The sequence below is a fragment of the Cyrtonyx montezumae genome, unplaced genomic scaffold (assembly GCF_038088225.1).
Source record: "Cyrtonyx montezumae isolate F1298 unplaced genomic scaffold, pur_monq_1.0 scaffold_1, whole genome shotgun sequence".
In the NCBI taxonomy this organism is placed as follows: domain Eukaryota; kingdom Metazoa; phylum Chordata; class Aves; order Galliformes; family Odontophoridae; genus Cyrtonyx; species Cyrtonyx montezumae.
The window spans coordinates 25,489,141-25,507,823 of record NW_027071825.1 but is presented as its reverse complement, the minus strand read 5'-3'; the positions used below and the strand labels follow the sequence as shown (position 1 = coordinate 25,507,823).

General features: G+C 43.6%; 1 protein-coding gene across 3 annotated transcripts in view; it reads left to right on the top strand.

The window, feature by feature from the left end:
* The first annotated feature begins 5,257 nt into the window (after positions 1–5,257).
* Positions 5,258–18,683, top strand: part of RABGAP1L (RAB GTPase activating protein 1 like) — a 181,601-nt gene continuing 168,175 nt past the window's right edge. For all 3 annotated transcript variants that reach the window (XM_065745323.1, XM_065745316.1, XM_065745333.1), the window contains exons 1-2: positions 5,258–5,342; positions 17,397–17,558. In XM_065745323.1, coding sequence (XP_065601395.1) covers positions 17,424–17,558 — 135 coding nt within the window. In that variant the 5' untranslated portion in view covers positions 5,258–5,342; positions 17,397–17,423. The remainder of the gene's footprint in view (positions 5,343–17,396; positions 17,559–18,683) is intronic.

Sequence of the window (18,683 nt, the reverse complement as noted above, 5' to 3'; positions counted from 1 at the left end):
CCCCCCTCTCTTTGTATTTTGCTCCACATTAAAACTGACTTTTTGTCTTAGTCCTCACGTCTTTTTAGGGCACCACTAATGGAGCCTACCAATTGCAGTTTACCACAGACAGGCCTGAAGATCTATCAGCTTTTCTGATGTTAAGATGCAGAAGCAATTTTTTCCATCAGCTTTTGGGGATGTCTCACATTTTTGAAGGAATTTATGGAAATTTAAAGCCCTTGGCTTTAAAGGCAGAAGAGAATAGATTTGGCAACAGAGCAATTTTAGATATCAGAGAATGGGTACAACACACAGTGTTTGTGTGGGTGTATGTTTATATAAAATGAATACTCCTGAATATACGCAGTATATATGTATATATATAAACACAGAAGCCCTTTGTGATCTCATGGCAGCATTTCCTAGCACTCACTTTTTCACTTATCTGATTTTGTTTCTTAAATAAGATAGAGATCTTCTAACACAGCAGCATGAAATGTAAGCAGTAGAACTCTGAGCATCGGGAAATAAATTGATGTCGACTCTTTATCTTCTTGATAACGAGCTGTCCTCAGCTGAGCAACTCAAGCTCTGCTCAGGCATAGTCTACATTAATTGCTACATAACAACTAGCCATGAAATGGTCACAGCATGTGAGTGGTCACTTCTGATGTGATGTGGGGTACGGTGTATAATGCATACAAGTTATGCAAGGTACCTAAGGGAAAATTAATTCAGCTTCCACGTGCTCTATTAATGGTTTGGTGATTTTGATGCAGATTCAATATCAATTGATTCTCATAATGCCATATACAAATAGACAGAGAGATTAGGCCATGATGATAAGACCTGTGTAAAGCTTATTTTGTCAAGTGGATTTATACTGTATACACAGTGAAGGGAACGCTTACGTGACACAGCATGTCTCTGCCAGTCTGTAGAAGATTGGTATAATCCTTCTCAGCTTTTTCAGGAAAGTGATCTATTTTTTCAAGCTTCGTTTCATATAAAAATTTTACTCTGACGTACTCAAAGTCAAAGCCTTTTCTAAAATTTCATTTCCAAACTCTTCCACCAAATCTGAGCCTAATGCTGATTAACTTATCAAAGCTATGTTTCTCAGAAGGAAGCAGCTTCCTTGTTATGTATTATTTTACATCCCCAACCCAAGAAACGAGGAAGGCTTCTCCCTTCATTCTGCTGGCCTGTTACTGAGCTGCACCCCCGAGCTGAGCGGTGCCATTGAATCCACTGCTGGATTCATATTGATTTGTTCTGTCAGAAATAACTTGTGAACTCATTTCTGTGCTACTGAACCACCAAATATGTGAAACCAACAACCACATTATAAAATGGATTATCTATATTCCATTCTTGATTATGTGTACAGAATTCAACAGTGTATTTATTTAAGGCTGTGTCAATATTTAGTCACAATCTGACAGTGTGCTGGGCATCTTTAACACGTTGAACTTAACCTCCATATCTAGTAACTAGAAAGCCTCAATAGGCATTTAAACTGTGAAATATTTCCCCAAAAGAGCAAGTATTAATTAATTACTCACTGAAGAGAATTTGACTTGATTTTACCTCAGGCACATGGTGTTTGGCACCAGCCTTATGATTTTAAGGACATGAAACCTCCCTAGATAAAGTCACTGCATAATCCATTCTGAAGTATTTCCAATGCTATTAGTTCTAAACATGTAAGAAATCACTCACTTTTCTGGATTTTAAACCTTACTCCAGCAATAAGATCAATATAGAAATGTATCAGTCCAGTGTGCTCATATGTACTGTGAAGACCTGAGGCAAGGTCCTTGTAATGATGGTACTGCTTGAGCTGTAGGGGGAGAGCATGGCAGGATCAATTATAAATACTCTCTGCAGTTTAATTTTCTATTTTGGGAATTGAAAAGACATAAAAAACACATAGAATGATAGACAAAAACTTTCTAGGACCTTTCAGTCCATACTAGTTGCATTTCCTGGTATATCTTAGATTTGAACATATTTTCCTGGCATTCCTTCCCCAAGATTTGATTGTTTTGTTCTAAACTATGCAGTTTTCTCCTATAATTTATGGAGATATGATTAATTACCTTCTAAATAGGAATCCTCCCTCAAGCCTGTTTTCTCAAGCAGAGCCCACAGTTCCTTGGTCCCCGATGCAGTGGCAGAAGGACTGGATGCAGAAGGTGCCCATTCTGGGCAGATGCTGGATGGCCTCATCATCCTTCAGAGAAGGTGAAATTGTATTCCCTCTATCAAGACAAACATTTATATTGAGCTCTGCAGAGATCAGGTTGTGGAAAACAGTACACATGGACTTTATAGCTCCAATTAAGAGCACAACTGTATGCCTTTATCATCATCTATCCAGCAAGATTACCCTTCACCTCCCCACAGTGGATAACGCAGGAGAGGCCTGGCACTGATTCTGATTTTTTTTTACCTTGGTGGGTTTTTATCTGCCAAGGTAAAAATCCACACATTTTTCCTGAGCAGATGGATGCTCTGTGTCTTCAGGACTTATACAAAATATTGCAAGTTTGAGGATTTGGGTATACTAAAAAAGAAAGGTTTATTATGACATTCAGTGCCTTTGCCTGAGAGTTGATTATGCAGCAAAAAAGTATTTCCTTTGCCAAACACATGGGCTGGTGTGTGTATTCACTTTTCTCATACACAGACTTCTTTCTTTCTGTCAAGTTCTTGTGTTGCTTAGGCTGCACATTCACATGTCCTTGCAGACTTTCCAGGTGTCCAACTGAACTTCGATAAGTCACACTCAGTAGGTGAAGGTCTCCGTGCTTCTGGTAGCTCTTTGTGTTCCCACACAACTCTCTGCAATTGAAAGGAGGTGCCCAAAAATAAGTTTTCTTCAACAGAAGCCTTTTTGAACTCAGTGGGATAGAAACATTTTCCATTTTCTTTTTGTGACTATCTTTTTCAATATTTCAGTAATCACATTACACCAAATCTCTATTGACTCATTTCGTTCTGTGAGCTGGTATGAACAAAGTCTTCTTTTTATAACATAACTGCTTAAACAGTTTGTCTCCAGCTTACATTTCTGCAGTCAGCTGCTCCCAGCGCTGTTTCTCACCTCACAGAATTACATTCTATGCACTTCAGCACTCTGTTTCAACTTGTCACACTTTGTTCAATTCTGTCTTCTGAAATGCTTGCAACTCTCACCTGAATGGGATATCCTCCACAGACACAATGAAAGCATTCTCTATCACATTGCGTCACCTAAAATCGGTCAGTTTGGGATTCAGGACAAAAACTTCAGGAGATCTCACTTGAGAGAAGCTTCTCGTTTGTGTGTGAATCAGGCACTACTCCTGAGTGCCATTTTCTAACCATTTGATGTGAATTTCACATGGCCCATCCTCCTCTCGCCTTCTTATGAGAATAGTAGGTGGCTCAGCACCAGAAACCTTACTGGAGACAAAAATCTCACCATCTGTTTTTGATATGTCATTGTTTAATTAATTAACAATAATTACTGTGACCAGACCAGGCAGAGCCAGGATCTAGCTCTTCCCAGACCTCATTTGAGGTGATGGAGGTGGTGATGGGGGCAAGGGGATCTTGCTAGAGATCCCTGTATGCTCCTTTCCTTTGTTTCTGTGCTTGTGGCTGTTGTATTTGGTCAGATCCTCACTTGCTGCAGCCTGGCCCCTTGCTGCTCTGCTGTCATTGCTGTGCTCTGCATTGTGTTACAAGTTCCTATGATTTTATTCAAACCGAAGCACCATGCACTTGATATTCTTGGTTCGTGGGTGACCAACAGGTCCCTGCTTTTCCTTTCTGATCTTCTCTGTTTCTTCTTTTTGTCATTATCCAAATACATAACGCACCCCAGAATTAATGCCTCCTATTTATTTCTCTGGAAACTGCAACACGTACAAAAAGCGCAGGAACACTACTCGATGGAGCAAACACTCAGCAGTGTCAGTGAGCGCGTCTGCCCCGTGTGCACTCACTGCCACGTCAAGTGCCGCTCTGTCAGACTGCCCCTGCCGACCGCCATCCACCTCCAACGGACCAACGCGTTGGGATCGAGGGCCGGGCCTCGCTCCCCGCCTCAGGCGCTCCGAGGCGGGGACGGCCGCGCCGCCGCCCCGGGAGCGGGAGGGGGCGGGGGAAGGGAGCGGAGCGGCACTGCGCTGCGCCGCGCTCCGCCGTCCTCCCCTCCCCTGCCCTCCTCTCCCCGCCCGCCGCCGGAATGTGGCCGCTCTCCCGGCCCTGAGGCGGCTGCGCGGCCGCCGCGCTCTCCTCGCTCGGCCTCCTCCCTGCGTCCGGAGGCGGGCCGGGCCGGAGACGCCCCGGAGGACGGCCGGGCCGGCAGCGGTAAGAGGGGCGATGCCGCCGCGGGGCTCCCGGGCTGAGGGGAGGGGAGCGAGGAGGGGAGCGGGCCCCGGAGCCGCTTCGTGTCCCGCGTGAGGGCGGCGGCTGCGGGGCGTCCGCGGCGGAAAGTTGCGCGCGGGAGGGGCTGCGGAGTCCCTTCCCGAAGCCCGAGCTGGCGGAGTCCCCGTGCGCTTGGCACGGCTCAGACTTTCTCCGCCTGTTTCCGAGTGCTTTGGGGTTTGTTTTGTGTTTTTTTTTTCTCCCCGCTAGGCCCTCCCCGGCTGAGGCTCGGCGCAAACATCCGCGTCCTCCGGCGGAGCGCTGCCCGCAGCTGCGGCAATCGGCTCCCGACCGCCTCGGCTGTGCCCTCGGAGCCCTCGGGGCCGGGCTGCGGCCGAACCGCGTGGGAGCACCCCTGCCACGTCTTGTGAATGCGTGCAGGGGGAGAAGGTCGCTTGTGCGTGTTAGCCTGTGCCTAGCTAGCGCTGTCGGCAGCGTTGTTCATTTATACGGCTCATAATGGTACTGATGAAGAGGTCAGTTCGCAGTTTAAACTTGAAGAGACCACTGATGCAGTTCACGCGTAGGCTCAGCTAACTGAAGCTAATTCAGAGCAGGGTTCAAAGCACTCTGCACTGCTCCCTTTAAGATAGTGACAGTGAAATGCAGGATTGCTCGGGTAAAAATAGAATGCAGGCCTTTGAAAAGTGATTCACAGATTAAAATTTGGTGATGTCAGTAAGAGGACTGCAAAAACATCCGTGCTATAGCGTGTACTGAAGAGCGACTGAGGATGGCCTGACTTGGGGCTGCTTCTTCCCTTGTGTCACCGATGGGATTTGTCCAGCGAGGAAGTGAGTCCAGAGAACTGGTCAAAAAGCAGTACTTGTTATTTAATTTTTCCCCTCCAGGTTACTTTATGGTTAGAACAACTTCCTGAACTAGTTTGCTTGCCTGGTCGTATGGATGCTGACTCCAGCCAAAGGAAGAAGCGTGTGTTGGTACGTGTGTGTGGCTGTAGCTGTGGCTCTGGTCCACGAGCTGCAGTGGATGATGTGCTTATCTGGGTCATGCTCTCGGGGATTAAGTTCCTGTAAAGCAACACTGCTGCCAGGAGAAGCTTCTGTGTGTGTGTGGCTGGTGCCACTTGTGCTGTAGGTAGCAAATGATAGTAAAGGTGATAGGAGCTCCTGGGCACCGGCATGCACTGGTTGGGAAGCCATGGGGTGTCATTTGTGGTGGTGCTTTTTGATGTTGTTTTTTTCTCTCTAAGCACTAAGCAGCAGAGCCACCTCTGTTTCTGCATTTTAATTCTGCTTGCCCACTATAGTAGCTGGGTCTTTGCTCTCTCCTAGGTTGTCCTTTCTTCTCTAAACGTGCTGTTGATTCATTAATCGCAGAGAATGATGCGGGCATTATTAGCTAGAGACATTTGTAAATTTATTCAGCTCTTATTTAAAAACAATCAGTCATGTTTTTATTATTTCTGTTATAGCTGAAAGGCTATTTCAGACTTGACCTACCTTAGTAATTACAGACCTTCTGATTTCCAGTTCAGACTAATTTGTCATTAGGTGTAGCTGTTCTCTGTGCCCAGTGGGCTGATATGCCATATCAGTGCTCTTAATCTTGGTATTGCAGCACAGGGGGTGTGCAAACGTGTCAGATTGCAGCACTGAACCTTTTAAATCTATTGGCCACTAGCTGTACTCATCTTTACTGAGTGCTCTTTCACCCCATGAATTTTAATCCTGACCTTCTGAGTGAAAATTAAAATGTACATTTCATATATTAATGTTAAGCCTCATAGAATCACCCTCTTAAAGGAGACTAAGGTGTTTTTAAGTGCATTTTGTAAGATGCTTTTTGTTTTGAAGTTTATATTTTTGATAGTTTATTCCAGCCTCGATCTGACTTTGTTACGCCAGCACAGGTATTAAAGGAGCCACTGCTGTGACCTGGATTGCTCTTTCCTTTGAGTCCTGGTTCATAAGAAAAGCCTGAAGTATTTGACAAGAGTTTGAAACTGATGTATTTCATCTTTTTTTTCTCTATTCTTAACTTGAAAAATTTCTGTAGAAGGGTATTAGAAAACGCCTCTATGCTCCTGCATAAACCCATTCTTCCCTTCCCAAAGCTTCTGTATGGCAGATCTGGTAGTCACAAGAAATCCTGAAGTTGTGCTTCTTGCTGATGCTAAGCAGTTCGTAAAGCTCTGTCCTCCCGGGATGCTGTACAGATAAGCAGCTGTGCTTTTAAATTCTAGTATAGTTGATGTTTCACTTTATGTTGTGTAGTTGTTAAGGCACACAACCGGGCTTTTCTTGACAGCAGGCATGTTCCAGGCAGCGATCTTGCATTTCATAAGCTAATGTTCTTATTTGCATCTGGAAAGGACAGATTGAGAGTTAAGGCCACTTACTCTGAGGACAGACATTAGCTAAACAATTAGATCACACTAATTTTAATTACTTTCAGGGCTATTTACAGAGATGCCACCTTTTCGTTTAACTTGCTTTCTATCTTAGCAGGAAATTGTAGTAATTTAAAAGAAATCCACCAAAAAAAAACAATGCACAGCAGCGATTTGTTTCCAAGTAGTTATGCTGAGATCTGCAGTTTCTCCTCTGTACAATCATTCCTTTGGTGTTGGTGGGTTCATAGGAGCGTGTCTCTATATCATTTTGATTATAACTTCTACAGCAGTCTGCACTTTCTTTGGAGGAAAACAATTTAAAGCAATTAAAATCAGCTATTTTTAATTGTTCACGCTTACAGGGATCTAGACTCCTGTTGACTATTCCAGCACAGTGATTAAGATAGACAAGAAAAGTACAAGTTAGAGGTATGTAAAATCCTGTATCTTTACTGAAATAATTAGTAAAGAAGTGATGGCAGATTAGTTCATCAGTGTATTGTGTATATGCTGAGCATGCACATTTGTATTTCCAGCAAGCATTTGGCAGTTACAGCTCTAAGGAGTGCCCCAGCTGATGTGCTGCCTTTGTGTGGTTGTTTTTGTACACAGCACTATAAATCCAGCACTTCAATTTAGAAATGGGTGCAAGGATTAAACAACAGGTAAAATTGTTAAAATAAGCTAAATATGCAAAAGTAATTTGGAGTTTTTTCTTCAATAACATCCAGGTGTCTTTAACTTCAGAGTGTGAGTGCTGTGCACTGACGTGCGTGGTGCAGAAGCGTGCTTCTTGAGGAGCATTTTGGACCTTGGGCTGAACCATCTGGAGTGCCTGTGGCAGAGAGAAGTGCTGGCTGGTTTTGTTTCTTTCCTTTCTGTGAAGCCTTTGCTTTATCTTCTTCCTCTGGCGTATACTTTCATTATTTCCTGTTATGCTGAGCTCAGGTCTCGCAAGTAAATTCTTGGTGGCAGTGTAGCTTAAGTAATAGTTGTCCCTAGTCTGAGCTGCCAGTTTTTGTCTGTGCTCTGTGCTGTGATGGTGCTAACACAGGTGCTTGCCTAGTCAAGCGTTGAGCTGGGAGGAAATGCTCTAATCCTCTTCTCCTTTGGGGTTATTTGTCAGTCAGGCGCAGGAGGCATCCAGTCTCCTTCAGCGTGCTGCTGCCTGGATGCTCGTGCAGCCAGCACAGAAGCTGGGTAAGGTCTCCACTTTTTTAGGCAATTCTTCACATCCCGTATCTTTGAGATATTACCGGGCTATCTGTAGCTTGTGTCAACGTTTTCAGCATGAAATCAGCGTGTGTGTGAGCATCTGAATGCAAAAGCAGCAGTGCAGTTGGAGGAGAGCCCTTTGCACGTGGCTGTGATTGCTCTGGGAGTAAAACTTGAACTGGAATGCAGATCAGGCAGTGCGAGGAGGGCAGGCCTGTGGCAGTATCAGACCTTTCAGTTTCTGCAGGCTGTTCGTGTTCGCTCGTAGACATCTCTACCATAAAAAAATTCTATTCCTGTTGTATTTGATCCTATTTGTTAATACTTTAATGAGAATAATTTGAATACAAGTTACTGACTGTTTAAAATTCCAAGAAACAAGTGTTAGCTAGATCTGTGCATTTTTTTGGCAATAACTGCTCAGTGATTTTGAGACTGGAATGGAAGTGACTGCAGTCACGGTTGAAAACTCAGTACCTGATACAGTGCACTCTTTTACAAATATTATTTATCAACTGTTTATTGTGCTGCATACGAATAAAACTGTGAAAGAGAGGGGTGGGGAAAGGGATTGACCAAAATGTTTATTAAAATACACTGCCAAACCCCAAAAGTCTCATGTGAAGTTGGAAGTTCCTCGTAGTTGATGAGACTTCTGTTTTTGCCTTTGACTCCTACAGCTTCCCTTTCCTCTCTCTTTTTATCTGACAGAAGCTGACACTGACTATGGGGGTCAGAGAGCAGATTAGTATCTAGCTTTTGATAGTAGCCAGAGGATAGTGTGACCGAGGCAGTGTATAATAAAACAAGCTCAGGTCATCCTTCCAGCACACCTCCTGCTTTCTGTCATCTGGCCTCTGTTGTTTCTGGTTCTTTCTGCAGTCGTGCTGTGGAGTATGAAACAAGTACTTGCATTATTCTGTGTATTCCCTTCAAAATATACAGGTGGCAAAATGTCTGTTCTAAACTCTAGATGTACAGCTAAGCCATCTGCTTTGCTGGGTCTTCAGAACGCCTGGTGGTTGTTTTTTTTCCCTGCCCTTAGTGCTTGGATGGTTGGTTGGGCTTGTTGAAGACTCAGCTTTGACTTCCATGTGTGGCAGGATGCTGAAGCTCCCCTGGCTGCACTTTGTATTTTGGATTATGAATCCCTTGTATTGTGAACTGTTGGTGTGTCCCGTGGCTTTTGTGAGCGTGGAAAGAGCAGAGCCGTCTGTATGAATGTATCCTACTGCACATCCTGCTAAGCAGGTTTGTGGGTGTCAGAATCATTACTGTCCTTTCATTGTGTAGCTGAATAAAAATGTAAGGGTTGGTTATGTTGAAATTTCAAAAGATTGTATTGCTGTGATGTTGCTGAGAAGTTTGTAGCACCTTTGTAATCTTGACCTTCCTGCTTTACTTCCAAGAGTAACACTTTATATCCAACTTAATTTCCAAGTTTCAGCATCAAAACGATGAGGCGTGGTGTGCTCTTCCTAGGTGATGTCAACTTTCCCTGCTCTGACACTGGCTTTGAGGTTATGTCCCCACCTCTCTTAGGTGCTGCACGCTTACTTGTCTCTCAGCAGAATGCTTCTTGTTGTGCCAGCACTTAGCACTTGGAGAGATGGCTCTGTGGCTCCTTAGGATTTGTTTTATTTTATCCAAGCTGGTGAATTTCTCAAATTAGAAATATAACACATAATTTTCCAGCTATTTGGATAGCCTGCCTGAACAGGCAGCTGCCATTCTCGTTTTAGCTGTTGGGTAATATTAAACAAGGTGATTGTATCAAGAAAATGAAGGAGGATGCTGCTTTTTATAACCTTTTCCCAGTGAGCCCTTGCTCTGAGATGTTATCGACTGGTCTAGATTAGCCTGAACCTTCCACCCAGAGTCCTTAATGAGTCATTCCTTTCAATAAGCAAGGTGTGTAAGAGCTTGGTTATGAATGGTGGTAGCGTTTTTCCATAGAATTTAGCAAGCAATTCTGCTTACATATTTGATTACTAGAAGTCTCCAAAAAAAAACCTTTCTGGAGGAACTGGACGGGGAGCATCCTGGCTGGCCCACGTGGAGACAGTTGATGCTGGAGATATCCCTGAACAAAGGAGGGACAAAATTGTATTGATCCTTCTGACTTAAAACAAGAAAAGCAGAAAGGGAAGAAAAGCCTTATTTTCTTTCCCTAAGACCTTTCCCTGTGTATGGTCAACAGAGTGGATAATGACAAACAGTACTGTAGCTGAGATATTTTACAGATGGTATAGTTAGGGAGATTATTGTGATGGAAAGAGACAATCAAAATAAAGGGAAACACTCACCCACGTCCTAGGCTTGGGGTCTGGGAGAGGTGCAGCCAGACTGCACCCCTTCTGCTCACACAGTGCATCGCCTTCACCTGTGCTCCTGCAGCTGACTCAGTGCTCACCTCAGGTGCTTCATCAGTGGTTCAGGTCATGATCCAACAGCTCCCATACACCCTGGGAACATGGGCTGTCGGGATGTTACTTCCAGCATGCAGATGAATTCACAATGTACTGATTAAATGCTACTTTTATTTTGATTTTATAGAATGGTAGAATGGTTTGTGTGGGGAGAGAGCTTAGTGATCATCTTGTTCCAGCTGCTATGGGCGAGGATGCCTCCCCCCACATTCAGTGTTGTTTTGGTATTGGGTCATCTTGCAGTTAACATAATAGCCATGGAGGTTTTCTTTGGATCAGTCACTCATTAATTCAAGTAACTATTTTCTGTTCAAATGATTCTTCTGCGTCATCTTAGCTGCAGAAACAGCACAGCTGTAGTATAATGTCAAGTTCAAGATATGCTTTTAGTAAACAGGAACGTGTACAAAATGAACAGAGGGTTGAACATGTGCATTGTGACTGGGAGAATATGAAACTGATCACATGTTGAAGTTAGTGTTTCTGTGTTTCATTGCAGTTCAGCGTGCTTAGGATTAAGGCAGACAGTGGTTAGGTTTCATTTCCAGTTCACCATGGCCTTCAAAATAACTGTTCTCTCCACATCTGTTTGAGTTCAGGTGGATGCCTGACCAGTCATTCTGGAAAATCTGTAAGTGCATAATGTAAGGAAACGTGGAGTGGCTACTCATTTGCAGCTCAGGACTGCCTGTGGCAGGCAGTAAAAATGGCAATAAAAATTTCTGGGATTAAGGACAGAGTGCTGGAAATTCAAGTTAAATCTGTGCAATTTACTGTTCACAAAATTGCATTTTGCAGATTTAAGATGGGAATTGTAATCTATGGCAATGTTTTCGTTGAGGAAGAGGGATGTCAGTGGCAGGCAAGAAGTTGCCATTTCTTCCTCTTGTGTTTCAGTGGTGCTTTTTGGGAGTGATGCTCCATGAGCATGTGTTTGGCAGGGAGAAAGGTTGGCACCCAGAATCTCTGCTGCCTATACCACGCTGCTCTGCCATATGGTCTCTTCTGCATTACTTCGTGCATTTTTGTTGGAAAATAATAGCTTGTGGAGAAAATACATGCTTGAAACTTTCAGTATGTTTAGTGGAGAGTGGTTGTCCCCGTAGGCTCTGTTAGGCCAACGCTGTTATTTTTACTATTAAGGAGTAACAGATTAAATCAATTTAAAGCAGTGATTGCCCCATGCTACTGCAGCTGAGGATAATCGGGTACTCTTTGAAGAGAACTCTTTACTGGTGCCTTTTATTTTCCAAATGCAAAAAAGATTTACTGGCTCAAGAAGATAAGTGTTTGGTTGGTGGCAGCAAATGGTGTGGGTTGTGGTGTTTGCTTTACCCTGGAGGCAGAAATTGGAGCTGCTGTGCTTAAGGGAGCTGTTAGAAATTACCAGAACTTGATGTATCAATGTGCTGTGCTTTTTGTTGGTGGGGGTTTGTTTGCTTTTCCTTCTGTAAAATACCCATAAGGACTGATAGGATATCCCTCTTTAGGATAGTGGGAGCTGCCTTGTTTATACTTACTTCTGAGGTGTATGTTTTCAAAGGAGATTGTTAGGGGAAAAGACTTAAAATTGGCAGCAAATCAAACATAGCTCCTTCAAATTACACATACAAATTGGATTAGCTAGCATTGCTTGCACTTGCAGTCAGTGTCAGTGAGAAGCATGTGTGCTAGCATTACCTGCCTGTTGCACGACAGCTTGTGCCACTGTTTGTGGACAGATCTTAGGCCTGAGGAGTATTTGCTTCTTTTTAAAAACACACTCCTAAGTCCAGGACTTATTTTGTAAGCTGTGGATGCAGAACGCTTTTGAAGCAGAATAGACATTTTCTTGTTTATATGGTTTTCTTTTGAATCTGTTTTCCTTTTACCAGTTATTCCTCAGCTGTAAGGTTGACGTAAAACCTGTCTGTGTCGAGGCCTCCTGTATCTAGGCACCCAGTGCAGGAATTAAAAACAGTCTGTGCTCTGTGAACAGACTAATTATTTGCTGCCGAGTATTAAGTAGAAATTCACTTTCACAGGGGAGGCAAAGTTGCCAAAATAAGCTGCGTGGGTTCTTTTCAGTTATGTGGTCATTCCTTGTTTCTTTCTTTTCTTTGAGTCCTTACCATTGCTTTCATAAAACTAGCATTTTTTATATGTATACAGCTGTGTTCTCTTCAGATTAGGTTGATTTTAATCTTGGGAAACAGGCAAGTAAATGCTAGTTTTTGTTCTTCCCTGATGTGCGTTGCATCCTTTCACAGCCAGAGATAGGACGTGGGGAAGCAGTTTCTGGACAGTTAAACAGCAGTTAGTATGAACAGAGAGGTTCAGCTTCTTATATGAAGGTGACTCCTAGAGAAATAGAGATTAAGGGTAGATTAGAGTGCTGGAGATAATGCTGAAAGTTAAACAAAGCATGTGAAGTGGGGTTTTTAACACAGTTCTGCTGTGTTTCAGCATAGGAAGCAGCGATAAGGATTCAGTCACTGGTGTGTGTGCCCTGATTCCAGTGCCCGCAGCAGGAAATGAGAATGAAGTGCACGCTACCTCTGTGTAAACCAGAAATGCGAGTCACGTAGCACTTGTGCTTCCAAGCTGAGTTAGCTTAATGCTCTTAAGTATTGAGTGGCTCAAAAAAAGGGTACAAACTGCTTTTCAGTGTACATCTGTGCTTTAAACATCAGTTAGCTGAGGAGAAATCACTGCATAGCTGAGTGGGACCTTCCTCACAGGAGAGAGTCCCGTGAAAAATCTGTGTGAAAATAAGCAGAGTTTGTTCACCAGTGTTGTGGCTGGGTGTGAGATGTTCGGTGTTGCTTAGTGAAAATTGGTGCATTAACATTAATCATGCTTTTGTGTTGCTTTCTCTTTCTTTTTCATAGATGCTATCAAGTTTTATCTGTTTTATTGTTGAATATAATACTGAAATGCTTACTGTTCCTTGGAGTTGTATCCCTTTTGTCCAGCAGTTGGCTTTGATCAGCAGAATTCCTCTCGTGTAAATGCTGCAGGGTTCTCGTATTGTTTTCTGAGTGGTATTGCTCATCTGTGTGGAGGAGGAATCATCCTCTGTACGGGGAAGAACGTGACTGCTCAGGACTCGTCTTGCAGAAGTCGTTTCCTTGTGGTGGTGGTGTGTACTTCCAGCATTGCTTATTGTGAAGAGAACTTGGAAAACACGGTTTGTCTGTTCTTCTGAAGACGTGGTTGGAAGGCCCCTTCTCGTTCTGGGCTCTGATGGCTTGGGAAGTTACCATCTGCTCTGTGGTTTTTATGTTCGGAGCGGTGTTGGTTGGACAGAAGGTTTGACATGTTAATTCATTGGAAATGCAGCTGCTCTAGCAGCTGAGCAAAGCCTCCAGGCTTCGTGGGGAAGTAGCTGAGGTGTGTTACTGCTGCTGGCTTCCTGTCCCTGACCGTCACATGCAGCTCAAGCAGTAACCAAATGCAGGCACTGAACCTCCTTCGGGAGTGTTCTGGGTCTGCTGCTCGTTCCAGGGAATAACCTCAGTGTGGCTGTCGGCCGCGTAGCTGCGTGTGTTCTGAGTAAAGCGATCAAGAGTGAATTCTGATTCGCTGCCGACACGCTGCTCGTTGTTGGCAGACACTTGTTCTGGACCCTCTGTGAGAGACAGGGGAGTTGGGTTTATCTCTCTGTGAGCACTCGGTGTGGGGTAATGCAGATGGTGAGAGGGAAATAACGTAACCATCTGCTGTCCGGAGGTGACTGGAAAGTCCAGAGTGCATTTCTCTCTTTTCTTAGCAATAACGAATTAAAAAATAAAGGTCTATTTCTTCCCCTCCCCAAAATACATGATTCATTCGAGAGAGCTTTTTTATTCTTCTTACTGCTTTTCTTCAGGAGTGCTCAGCTGAAGTAACAGAACATATTTTTTTCCCTCTAAGTAGCTTACATCGTAGGGCAGTAAAGCCTCAGTAATCTGCTCGAGACCTGCAGTCACGTCATTAAATTCTCATATCAACTTTACTCTAGTTGTTTAATTTGAAACGTGACTCAGTTATCCTTTAGAGGTGGTCTTGGCAAATGACCCAAGGGGTTTGTAGACTTGGCACTGAGGTGAGTGAGGAGATGTGGGCTCCCAGAGCTCGCTGCATGGCCTGCTCGTGTCTGACCACCAAGCAGGAACTGGGCTGGTTCTGTTCTGACTAAAATGGCACGGAGAGCATCCAAGTGAGTAATGCAGGCTGGAGTTAGCTATAATGAAAGGCACAAATGAAGGGGTTTAGGGTGGTGGTTTGCTTAGCCAGTGTGGTGGAGGTGTGTCTGCACCCTGAGCGACGTTAAATAACTTGCAGACCAGATGCAATTGCAGTGACGTGCATGGTATGCTTTTAGGAATTCTGAACTGAGTTAGAAATTCCCTGCAGTCATCTAGTGTTAGGTATATTTCCTTCCTCTGTTTCGGAGGAGGAACTCTTCCCTAAAGCTGTCTTTACCCCCGTGGGGATGTTTTGTGCCTCATTGTGCTTTTCTAGTTGCATTATCGTCATTTTCTCTTTACAACCGTGTATTTACTGTGGCTTTCTTTTTATACGGCGCTACAGAAAGCTTTAAGTGGTTGACAGTGTGCCTGCCTGTCCTCTGTGGCCGCAGACAGAAGAGCTGGTGATGCAGCAGCTGGCATTTGTCTTGGCAGTTAATGCAGTAGAACCATTGTGGAGTGCATATCTGCACAGAGTTCGCTGATTGAAACTGGAGAGACTGAAATGCAAACAGAGGTCAAAACAGCTTATCTTTTGGTCTTCCTTTCTGCAGATGTGCTAAAAGTAGAGGCGATTTTTCTTGTTTGTAGCCTGCATTCAGCCCAGCGATGGCACGAGTGGGGGGAGGGGCTTCTGGGGGCTGCATCCTTTCTGCTGATGTGGCCACGAGGGCTGGCTGTTATCCTCTGCTGTTTGCTCCAGTGCTGGAGTACCTGGCAGACCTAGTGCTGATCCACTTTGTGCTGTACCTGGGGAGTGTATATTTATGCTGTGCCATCCTCTTTGAAGAAGCCTATCCACTATTGTACTGAAGAATTGCTAGGAAATTAGTATCCAGTTTGAGCTAGACTTGCTGTTTATTGCAAATAAGAACACTTTTACAGCCTGATACTTCTTAAACAGTTTGTTCATCTAAAACTATTTTCAGTCCCTTTTGCCATAAACACCTGTACAGTTAAGATGCCTTAAAACACTGAAATCAGGCTGACTTCAGTGGGGAACCCATGAGCTAGGTTTGGGTGGAGTTCACTTGATGTCATGTCTGCAAACTCCTGCTTTGAGACCATTGCTCTGCCACTGCAAACGGGTAGTCTCTGTGAGTATTACAGCTGTTTGGTGTTTTTTTTTCCTTATGCCACTCTCCTAACAAGTTCTCTGTGCTGTAATTCAAGTTAGTGACTTGAAGAAGTTGAGTTTTCCAGTTACTCTGGGATGTCTGTGTATAATGCTCTCCCTGGCTCGGCTGTGTTAGGGAGAGGGAAAATCTTTTTGAGGGTGTTGGGTGCAGATTGCAGGTGTTGAAGAGAGCAAAAGCATATTGGTTGTGGTTTCAAAAGTGACACAGAATGTTTCCTTATTGAACTCTGCGTGGTTCCCAAACTTGTTTTTTGGTACAAAGTTGCTGATCTGCCTGTTGTGGCTAGCAGGCTTAAATAGTGCTTGCTCAGAGTGGAGGACTTGCATGTCTGAAGTGCTGTTTGTGGTTCCCTGCCAGCTGACCTAAATTGCCATTCTGTTGATGGCATGTTTTGAACCCGAAGCTGAGAGGCCCCCGTGGCACGGTTCTGTGCCTTGGTACGGCTGCGAAGGCAGTGGGAAGTGAAACCTGCCCGTGTTCACAAGTCACAACTCAAGTCTGGCTGAACTCCCCTCTGTGAGATGTTTTGCAGCTGATTCTTCCACCAGGAAACTGGGTTTGTGGGCACTAAATAGCTGAGGACTGAGCAGAGCTTTAGGTCTCTGCCTTCAGGGTCAGCATTGTGTTGTACCTATGGCAGCAGCAGGAGGAGGTGCCCCCTCTGCTCTGGGCAATTCATAAGGACTTGGTTCCTGAAGGAAACCTGCAGCACTGAGCCCAGAACATGCTACTTATCAAGAGTATCTGAAACACCTTTTCTTCTTTTAACAGAGAAATTATAGAAGCATGGATATGAGTTAAAAACATCATTTTATCCCCTTGTTCCTGTAGGGTCCAGGGAAAACGTCCCACACTAATACAGGCGTTTCTCTCTTTGTGTTGGACACCTGCAGTTTTTCTCATTTAGAAGTGCTGGGAATGATTTCAGTTGTTTTTTGCTTTTATTGCTGTTCTTTGGGCTGAACTGTAGGTATACCAGTACTTTGCCCTTTTTTGGTTGTGCTAGGGCTTATTTCTGTGCAGAGAAGTGAAAACTGGTTCTTGGTTTCTGCAATATTTACAGTTAATTCTTTTTTTGTAAGCAACATGATTAACTTGTAGGCATTTCAGAGAAACTGCTGAGAAGAATGTGATTGTGGTTTTGTATATTCTTTGATGACTTCAGCACATAGATACCGGTGAGAAAACAGAACAGTGCTGAACTTGTTTCCATGCGTATGGCATATGCTTCTCGGAAAGCTAGTTGTCAGGTAGCTTGCATCTTCACATAATGTGAGTGACACTGTTGTTGAGAAATATATCTGTATGAGGGAGAAAGGAGGAAAAAGGGCAGGGATTAGGGAGGTGGAGGGAGCAGGCTCTGAAGGATTGGAAACAGTGTAAGTGGAAGCACCAAGGTGGACTTTGTTGGGGGTTATCTATACATGCAGATACTGCTGTTCAATCACAGCATTTTTAATAGATGCCCCAAAAAACACCTTGCTATTATTAAAGTTCTTAAATTAGAGAAATGTCACTCAATGCAGTATAATACATTCATAAGGCTTTAGGAATTGTGTTATCTGACAGGTGTAACAGGACGTTTCTATCAAGATATTATGAACAGATTAAAAACTCATTCTTCTAATATTTTTCCCTCCTGTAGGTCGTGACAGAAAGCTGCTGACCTGAGATGGAAGTCAACGCGTTGTTCAGCAAAGCCAGCAGAATTCCTGAAACTGTGCCCACGTTAATTAACGAAGAATTTGTCGTGGTTCATCAGCAAGCTGAGGACTCCTCTGGAAAAGATGCAAAACCTCAGCTAAAGGTTACTACTTTTTTATTTGAAATGCATAGTATGATTCATACTGAGCAAAACCCAGCCACTTCTTTTAAATATTTAATTAAATATGCTTGTGTGTGCTTGAAGAGGATCTTACTGTCCATTTTTGTCCGTGCTCATTGCCAATGGAATTGAGAGCTCAGATTAAGGAAATCTGTCCAAATATGGCAGTTCAATCTGTCTTGTAGTAACTTCTTCAGGGGCTAGCTTTGTTAGCATGCTGTGGGTTACACATTAAAGGAGGTAATAAAATGTTCTTTTCAAGGAATAAGCTTCAGATGAATGCTTAGAGGTACTCTGTGATTTAGGGATTTTTTTTTCATTAAAGAATGCAATTAGGCTGCATAGGAATAGGCCACAGTTTTTGTTTTCCTTCTCACAACTAAGACCTTTTCTGGAGTCTTTCTACAGCAGAATATCTGAGTGTTTTAATATTTAGGTAACAGCTGATTGGTTAATTGCATGTTTCCCCATTCAGTTGCAGTAGGTGATGTAGCAGATGTGATCCACTTGGAACGATAAGAATTTATTCCCCTTGAAATGACAACAGTGATTTTATCTTTTCTTAACTGCTGGTGGTTACTTACAGCTGAGGATTTCACCCTGAAATTAAATTATTAAACACTGACTGCTTCTTCAGTAGTTGTGTAGATTCAAACACGTGTGTTGTATCTGATAGGATTAAACAAACCGATCCCACATCATGGGATCAAGTTATGTTTGAATGAATTGTCTTCATTCCTAGATCCTTGGCTTCAGTGTGCTTTAGTACTAAGCCTTGAGTAGTGTCTGCTGTGACACAGGAAAATTGCTGTCAGCGTTGCCTGCTGGTTGGGAGGAGGGACAGTGACACATGAAACTAGAATGCAAATAGCTGACCCTGCTGCTGTCACGAGGTGTGACTGGTGGAAGAGCACAGCCACAGCCAGGTTACTTGTTCATCCTGTGTTCTTCCACCTAGAGAACTAAGATATTCCTATTGTGATTCTCCATCTGCAGGTGGAGAATGATATAAGAAATAGATATGACTTGATACAAATAATTCGTTTGTGTTTTGTCAGAAGAATGTCATTCTGCTGCTTGCTGTTCTCTGTAACACCATACAGCAGA